Source organism: Trachemys scripta, chromosome 14 (genome assembly GCF_013100865.1).
Source record: "Trachemys scripta elegans isolate TJP31775 chromosome 14, CAS_Tse_1.0, whole genome shotgun sequence".
Lineage (NCBI taxonomy): Eukaryota > Metazoa > Chordata > Testudines > Emydidae > Trachemys > Trachemys scripta.
In genome coordinates this window covers 13428989-13438524 of record NC_048311.1, presented here as the reverse complement: position 1 = coordinate 13438524, position 9536 = coordinate 13428989, and the positions used below count along the sequence as shown (strand labels likewise).

At 42.2% G+C, this 9536-nt stretch overlaps 1 protein-coding gene across 1 annotated transcript in view; it reads right to left on the bottom strand.

Annotated features, from left to right (window-relative positions):
- Positions 1 to 1685: 1685 nt before the first annotated feature.
- Positions 1686 to 9536, bottom strand: part of CDRT1 (CMT1A duplicated region transcript 1) — a 28399-nt gene continuing 20548 nt past the window's right edge. Inside the window, exons 11-13 of the mRNA XM_034790262.1 lie at positions 8996 to 9154; positions 7873 to 8159; positions 1686 to 4314 (exon numbers count right to left, since the gene is read on the bottom strand). Coding sequence (XP_034646153.1) covers positions 3170 to 4314; positions 7873 to 8159; positions 8996 to 9154 — 1591 coding nt within the window. The 3' untranslated portion in view covers positions 1686 to 3169. The remainder of the gene's footprint in view (positions 4315 to 7872; positions 8160 to 8995; positions 9155 to 9536) is intronic.

Sequence of the window (9536 nt, the reverse complement as noted above, 5' to 3'; positions counted from 1 at the left end):
TACTCAACAGCATTAAAAGATACTAAGGGTATGTCCAATCGATTTATCGCGTCTCATTAAGACGCGATATATCGATCCCCGAACACACTCCCTGTCGACTCCGGAACTCCACCGGAACGAGCGGCGGTAGCGGAGTCGATGGGGAAGCCGCGGCCGTTGATCTCGCACTTTGTGGACCCTAGGTAAATCGATCTAAGATGCTTCAACTTCACCTATGCTATTCACGTAGCTGAAGTTGCGTATCTTAGATCGATCCCCCCCACCCCAGTGTAGACCAGCCCTAAAAGTATGTTCAGCATTTTCCAGCTCTTTCCTTTCCACATGAGCAATTGCTGTAGTTGCCAGAATATGTTTTTCAGTCACCACCTGAAGCAGGGTGGCATATGCAGTTGCTGAAGGGAGGGGAGCAGGCATCTCTGTTAAGATGCAGTCCAAGCAATGAAAAAGTAGGAAAAACTCCTGGCTTAGCAAGCTGTTGGGTATATACAGCTGCAGGTTTCTATGCCAAGTATCCTTAGAGATGTCTTCAAGATTTATCTTGGGTTGTGTTTAATCTTCTCTGACTCTTAGGACCAGATTCTCTTCTCCCATCAGTTTTACACCCAAATAACTCAACTTCAGTTGAGAGATTCCTGATTAAGACTCGTGTATGTGAGGTAGAATCAAGCCCTGTAAGCCTTGCAGTGTGCCAAGGAATGTAAGGGAAAACTTCCTATTGGTGCTATTACTGATGGCTCCTACTGCTCCAGATACAGATATCTCTCTATTTTAGAAGTAATTTGGTTTGTTTGGGAATCACAAAAGATTGTGGAAAGAAAACAAAATTACAAAGTTATTTTAGGAAGCAGAAACTACTTTTTTTCCATCCTGTAAGTCATAATAAGTTTAGTATAGCACAATGCCTATTACAGACCTTACCTGGCACAGAAGGTTTATGAAGACAATCAGTTTTTAAAATCACCAATTTTAAAAACATTTTTTCTGCTTTTCATTGTTTGTGAATCTTTGCAGATCACTTTATTCTGCATATGTGAGGTCAAAATTAGTTTTGCTGCAGCGGGAGTAGTATGGGGGCTTAACTATTTTGTCAAGTATAAGAAAAAATACTTAAGGCTTATTCCTCACCATCTCTTCAACTTGGAGATCTGCGTGGGTAAGAATGAGTTTGCTCAGCTCTTATATAATATGTAGAATCAGTAATGATTTAATTTTTTAAAAATGAGTAGTTCAAAACCAGTGAAAGAATCAAGAAGTATTTTCATCTTGCAAAGTTTTACCCTTGCTTATTCCCAACAGTGTCAGCTTTCTACTAATTTGTACTTGCCCCTGAGTGAATGGAACTTCTGGGAATGAGTCTGAACATCTATAGCAATATTTCCTATTATCTCTATAAATAAATACTTAAAGCACGTAACTGGTTGGCTCAAGCATCCAAATGCTAGTGAAAATGCAGACAATGAGGGGAGAAAAGGTCTGGGAGGAGATGAGAACCCACATTCCCTTTGACATGACTCAGAGTTATGGGTGGACAGCACCTGTCTGGATCAGGCCAAACGTGTGGTAATAAAGAGCACTTCACAAACAAGGGCCTTGTTCCTGCAGACTTGTACGCTCCAGAGCAATAATGGAGACCCAAACTACAGCACTGTGCTAATGTATGAAAACCAGAATGTGAAACTGACTACCAACCAACTTAATTACCGCATCCAAAATAAGTGAAATGCAAACAAAAATGAAATGTAGAGCTTAAAATACATTTTTAAAAATTAGTTCAATTTAATAATCTCAGGTCACATGACCGACAAGGGATTTAACATGATTTTTGAGGTTAATGGTGTCCATTTAAGTTCTAATTAAAACCAAAAGTGATTTAATTTTGTAAACTACAGGTGGAGGAAAATATTGCAGCTGAGAGAGGGAGCTGAGCACAGTTGAACACACTGAAATTGTATGTCCTGATGCTATATAAGAACCCTGAGTTGACTGATTAATCCATTTACTGTGGTTGTCTGTGCCTTGCAGATAACAAATATAAAGCCATGGTCTAAGTAATTTGACACATTCCTATAGTCAATCCACTGGGTCCAATCCTTTCAATGGGAAGAGGGTCTCATGCACTCTAAGGGTGCACTTGTCTTCACTAGGAAATTTAATCATGTCTAAACATGATTTTTAATCTTGAGTTAGGTGACAGTGCTGACAACAACTTACTGGTCAGCATCCGCAAGGATAAATTGTGTTCCACATTGTGTCAGATACCAATGGGTAAGCCCTCGTACATCTGCACTGACTGTCAGCAGTGTGTTAACTAACTCAACTGTTAAAAATCAAGTTTAAATGCAACTAAATTTCTAGGGAAGATAAGGATGAAATTCACCCCTGTGCAGAGATCCAGCACTAGGCCTATACACTATTTTCATCCCTCTTAAGCCGTCAAAGTAAGATTTAAGCAAGGCAAGGCCTTGTGCTGACCTTTTATTCAGGGTGAACTTGACACTAATAAAATTGGTCTCATAGGAAAATCCATGTAAATTTTTCAGTACGGAAGCAATCTATGCTAGAGTAGAGATGTGCAAGGCTCCTTGATGCTGTCTGCTTGTATGTACAGTTCTCTCTCTCAGAACAAGCAGTTTCAATTACAGTCCAACAAGGAAGATACAAGTACAAAGAATTGTTATGGTTGGCTACATTTATTTTGTATAATAAATATGCACATTTGATGTGGCTCAGACACCTGGTGAATTGCCCCCAGGATTGCAAGGGTCAGGCACCCCTTGCTCAAAACATAGGTCAGATGATCAGCCTCTTGGAGCTTGTCTGAGGCCTCATGAGGAAAACTTGCAAGAATAGCACTGTGTGGTGATCACAAGGGGAGATGCTGATGATCACATTTAAATCAGTCTACAGTAACACTAGGCCCAGCTGAATAATAATCTCATAGACCGTTGTGAGGACTATTTAACTATGTCAATATTTTCTTGAAGAGTCATGCAGTGTTCCTTATATAATCCCTCCCCCAACAGAACATTGAAGGCCATGAGATGGTATCCTCAAATGGGGATCAGAGCTGAATCAAACAATTTGAGCAACCCAAGAAGCCCCCAATCCCATCTATTTGTTTGCATTTATTTCTTTAAAAGAGTTGGTAGTGTGCCTTAAGGAGCTTCGCTCAGACATACACATTAAGCCCAAGTTCGGGGGCAGCTATTTTTCCCTCCTTGGTGAAATTGTCTATAGGGAGGCCTTTAATTTTCTTTAACCAGGCCTTCCTGCACTCTTTTTGCTGGTCTGCTATACGTTTTGTTCGGTGAGCTTGATACTCAACAGCTGTAGCTTCTTCATACATTTTCATCTGCTTCACTGTCAGAAGCCTGAACCCGGTGTTGAGCCGGTAAGGATTTGCGGTTTGTAAGAAGAGGGGACTTTCTCTCCGGGGCCCTGCTTCAATTTTAGTTTGTGCGATCATCATGCGTGTCGATTTGATGGATTCAGATGAGCTCGTTAAGTGGCCAATCAACTGAGCCCCACCCTCAGATAGGGAAGTGGCTCTGCCATGGCCAGTATGAACCTTCTTCTCTTCTGGCAAACTGCAGCATGACTTGGAGCGTACAATCACGGGAGCAGGAATGAAAGAGTGCACTGCAGATCCATGCAAAGAGTTCTTCAAGTTGAGCTGCAGTCTTTTGGTTTCAAAGGGTGTGGACGTTCTTTTCATAGTCAGAGAGCCACTGGCTGATTTAATGTTTCTGAGTTGGGTGGACTGATCCTTTTTCTCTTGCTTAGGGATTTTGTATGACAACATCTTTTTAGGGCATTCCTGGGGGCCCAACCGAGGTCCCCCGACATCTCTGATTTTTGCAAGGGGTAGCATATTGGAGCTGACTTGGTCTGGCTTGTAGGCGTGCTGCAGCGTGCTAACAGTCAGGAGGATCTGGTCAGGAGAAGTGAGACAATGTGGGCCTCGTTTCTTTATACGCTGTAAAGCGGCCTCTGCGTTTTCAGCGAGTGAAGATGCATGGACCGGAGAGTCGTAGCCAGATTCACTATCTATATCCAAAGATAAACATGAAGAAAAGAAAAAAATATCTGACTCTGTGTAGATACGTATATATGGAAGTGATTTTACAGTGAGCTGGTGGCGGTGGTAGCCTGTTTGATCCTCCTTGGAGAGATGGAATCCCCAAAGGGGGCTGATAATGGGCACTAAAGTGACAGTCCTGGAGACTGAGTTTCTATGTTTATCCACAGAACAAGCACAGCATGAGGAGCAGCAGAGCAAGCTTCCCCAAGGCTGTCCTGTGATGGGAGTCCATCCTAAGGGTAGCAGAGGACCCTCTTTATGGACTCAGTCACCATCATTCTTTGACCTGACTGCCAACAGTGGTGACAATTCTATGTTAGTTATCTATAGAGTGCCAGTTGCAGTAGTCTGTAGGTGCTAAAATAATCTATGACACTGGGTGGATGATTGTTTGTGGGTGCTTTGACACCTGTCCTGGTTTCCTTGAAGTCATGGTTTCTAATGGGAGCAGAATTGGGTCTCATGACGGAGATGCCAGTAAGTAAACTCAAAATGCCAAGTCAGTTTCCAACATAAGCCGCTGAACAACAATCAGATGGTAACAACTTTTGGCCATTACATATCTGAACTGGATTAGAATTGGAAAGCTCAAGGTGAACAAGGCATGGAGCTTCTGATGTCTGAACATTTTGGAGAGTGGTCTCTGTTGTGTGATGAAGTGGGCCAGTCCCCGTCTTTCATCATCATTCCAAGATGATCTGATTATGCCCAAAGTTAAGAAGTGCTAGGGATTTTAAAATGAGAAATATAGCAATATAGAGCACACAGCATTAAGGACACTGTTCTTGCCAGGTATAGGTAAATGTGGAGTATTAACTTAAGTAATCTCCAGGTAGAGATGGGCCTGATGCGAACCCAAGATCCAAACACCTCTGAATACTAGGGATCAGATGCTCAGCTAGCATAAAGTGGTGTCGCACCGTTGACTTCAGGGGAGCTGTGCCAATTACACCAGTTGAAGATCTTGTCCCGTGGGAGTTTGAAATCCAAATCCACACAGGGATTCAAATTTTGCCATTAAATCCCACTTCTATTTATTAAAAGTTATTTTCATGACTTTTCTGTAGTTTTTACCTTGCTGGCTCCAGATCTTTTGCTTCTTGTTCAGGTTTTCCTATTTACGAACCCTTTCTTTGTGCCCGTTTCACGTGCTTTAACCTATTGTTAATATTACTTGTCTTTTTGCCCTCTCCTTACCCCACTTCATCCTAACCTACCTTTTCCATAGTCTAGGTAGCTTACCAACATGTCCACAGCTTCTCTTCTCGTCCTCAGACTCTTTGGGATTCGGTTATAATCCCCAACCAGTTCTGAATTTAAAACTCATCTGCCAGTACATAAAATGCCATTGGCTTCTCTAATCCACTGTGTTAGCCAATGAAGCGCTCATTGGAGTGGGAAGAGTCACTGTAAGGTTTCCCTTTATCACAGCTCATTTCTCCAGTGAGAAAACTATTAAGAGCCATATTCTGCTCTCAGCTACAGCCGCCATTGAGGACAGAATTTGATCCAATACAAGCCATAGGAAATATGAAAGCTGTGGGAACATCATGAAGGACTGTATCCAGCCTAGATCTATTCTAAAAAATAATAAAGCCCCAACCAACGCTCGGGGCTGCCCAGACAAAATTAAAATACACTAATACAAACAATACAACAGAGAAGAAAAATGATTTCCATCAGATCACCAAGGAGCACACCTGTGATCTCTAGATTATCTTGTCAAATTTCAATGTAAAACCACCTTGCTGGCTGGCTCAGCCATGTTGGAACAAAATGTATTTACAGAGTGGTTCCTTGAGCAAACTAATATTGGCATTTAAATAGTAGCTAACCATTTCTTCTGAGAACCTGTGTGTGGAAACCCTCTCCTTCCCTCCCCAGAAAAAGTTACTTTTTTAGTAAATCAAAGTGACTTTGACATTTAAAAGGAAATCTAAAGAGTAGCAATAATTGCATAGGGGAAGAAATGGGCCCAAATATTACATAACTTTTCTAGGCGTCACAGTTAGAAGAGATCACTTGATTTAATGTCTGTTCATCTGCCTGACCTAAAACAGCCTCCTAACCTTTGCAGGCCCCAAAGAGATCCACTTACCCAGTGCGGACTCCAGATAAAACTTCTCATTTACTGCAGGCCTCTTACCCAGAGCATATTACCCCTTACCATATAATCTATCTATTTTTGATATTTCTAATGCAACCATCACCATAGCCTCTTGCCACCAAGATCTCTTACCAGACTCTGACAAGCTTTGTGGTGTTGTTGCACCGTATGTTCGACCCGAGTCCTCTGAATCACTGCTATAGGCCTGTCGTTTCCCAGGAAGAGCGGACCTTTTCTTTCGGTCTGGCTTTATATCAAGGCAACCCATGCTCCTTTGCAAAGTCTGACTTGATCGGTTAGCAAGTGCCTTCACAAATTCATAACGGAGACCTGCAAGAAATGGATTAATCCTGTAGCATTAAGCTTTTAAAGCTAACTGTCTTTTATCTACCAAGGTCATCATTATCTATGTATTTTTTTGAGTCTTCTGGCTTTCGATTACTATTTTGTTTCTAGTTCCAACTTCTAAAGTTAGCGAGCCCTGGTTGACTGAAAAATACCTACAAATGTTTGAGAAGCTAAAAGTAGTCAGAGAAGCTTGGAAGATAATGATAGCTCCATGTCTCCTTGTTGGGAAAGATTCAAATCTGGATTATGCTGGTGTAAATCCATAGATTCTACAATCACTGACTCTGAGGATTTACCGAGGTTGGAATCTGGTTCATTCCCTCTCTATTGCCTGTCTCCTTGCAACGCGTGGGTCTTCAGACAGGTGAATGGCTGTGTTGGGTGTTAATGCCACACGACTGTTTTAACAATCCTAAGTAGCTGAGATGGCCCTGCATTTATGACATTAAGACATTTAATGGTCTTGCACTAAAGGACTGAAATGGAATCTAAGCTGTGAATTTCTTCACAATGTTTTTGTTCTAATGAATATTTTAGGATGCAAAGACACGAGCTTCGCCATGTCTCAGACATGAGGTGTCTGCGATATAGAGCACAAGCTCAGAGTTGCAGGTTTCTGCATCACAATTTGGATTCAGTAGCCACCCATAGACTCAAACTGCATTGGAATGTTACAGTTTGAAGAGTGTAAGCCTGTGTGGATTTAGTCTTCATCTTGGTTGTGAAGTCTGATCACAGATGCTGCTAAGACTTATACGGTGGGGGGAAATTTTAAAATAAGTAATAATTGGTGCACCACTCAGCAGGTACTTAAGCGTATGCCTAACTTTAAGCACATGAGTAATCCCACTGACTTCAGTGAGACTACTCACATACACCTCTACCCCGATATAACGCTGTCCTCGGGAGCCAAAAAATCTTACCATGTTATAGGTGAAACCATATTATATCAAACTTGCTTTGACCTGCCGGAGTGCGCAGCCTCGCCCCCCCCGGAGCACTCCTTTACGGCGTTATATCCGAATTTGTGTTATATTGGGCTGCGTTATATCGGGGTACAGGTGTACTTAAAGTTAGACACTTGAATAGCTTGCTGAATTAGGGCCTCAAGTTTCTAATGCACCCTGCTTCTCAGAGGATCCTAAAGGGCCTTACAAAATATATAGCATTGCTGAAATGCAGCACCCATCTAGCACACATCCCTGGACAATGGTACCTGAAAATATTTCCTAGTGGGTACCTGAAAATATTTCCTAACTCATTTTTTTAAACTAACTAGATTTCAGGTTGAGGCTGCCCCTTTAACACAGTGCACTGCAAGAGGTGTATATGGTACCTGAAGGTGTCCCGGAACCCCTTGTTGACCGACGGCGAATCAGGTATGCCAACATTATCTGGTCCTCATCTGGTTTCTCCTCGGAATAATATATCTTCCTGTGGCTGGCTGCATCCCGTTTCATGTGCTGAGCACGAACATACGGATAGGGCTGCACTCTGACCCTGATTTCTTTGTGCTTTTCCTTATCCTTTGTTACTTCCTCTCGGTCGGCCTGTAGCGTGTAGTCCCACTCTACATCCTCAAACTGGAACATCAGTACACTGCTCAGAGCATTGATCACCATCCTAGGAAGGGGAGAGGAACAGTGCTAAGAAACACACATTGTAATAATGGTGTAGCAGTTACCTGTTGTGCCAGCTTGCTTGTGTGCACTGTTACAGATGCCGAGATGCATAACTAGAATTGAAGTTGCAATTGCTTGGTTGCGGAAAAGAAAATGAGCAGTGTTTAGATTGTTGCCAGTCCTGGTGATCAGACCCAGCACATTCCAATTAATGTAATCTGAATGTAAAGAACACTGTTGAGTTCATTCATTGCTAGGTACAACTGGGAATAATGGGATGAAAGCATGAAAAGGAAAAATTTTCTGACTGTTAGGCTGTGAAATAGCTCCCAAGAGAAATGGTGGTTGTTCCATTGCTAGGGACCCTTGAATCTGGGTGAAAGAACACTGGGAACAGACTGTAGGGAACAAGCCTACTCTTGTCTAGAAGGATGGATGTGACGAGTAGGCCTTTTTGATCTCCTGCATTTATGAAAATGCAGTATTACACTGGTGTGTTAAGAGCACACGTGGGCCTGATCCTGAACCCACCCAAACTCTGAGGAAATTCAGATCGGAATCTTGATCCCACTTTATAGCTTTGCCCTATCTCTAAAATGGGCCTGAATCTAAACATCAGGATGAATATCCCATGTTTTGGGGAAGTTTGGATTGAAATCTGAACCAAAACACCACACCTACTTAATAGAATAACATATTGCAGTGATCCATAGTCAATAAACCAGCAGAATCCTCTAAAAAAACCTCACCTGTTAGGGCTGTAAAAAGGACACGATTTCTTGAGCAACACGATCTGTCTAACTGGCTCAGAGTCTTAGTGCAACTACTATTACCCACCTATTTTCTACAATGCAGAAGGACACCACAGGGTCACCTCTGCTATTGGCCCTCATCACCTTCAGGCAGGTTCCAGTCAGGAAGTTAAATATACGTATTTTTCCATCAGCGCAGCCACTGATGACTCGGAGATACAGAAACGCCAGATACAGGACTTCCCTGAAAACAAAACACCGGAGCATAAGCACATTCCTTATTCCTACATGAGAAGATTGAAGTAACAAGGTTCTTTGATGGTGAGTGAAGCAGGTCCATCTCTGCCTGCAGGGTAGATGAGAGAACTAGTCTGGTTTAAAGGAGGCTGAGGAGGATGAAAGTCACCCAGCAAATTCCTTCCTAATCATTACTGCCTTCGGAATGGAGAGATGGCCAAAATTATGAAGTCATTTTATTGGACATATGCATGCTCAAAAAATGAATGAAGCAGTCATTCATAGCAACCACTGTGTTTAAGACCAGTCACGGCTTATTAGCTTTGCCAGTAGGCATTTTCAATCACATCTCTTCCTTTAAATAACTTCTGAAAGTAAATGCAAACAGT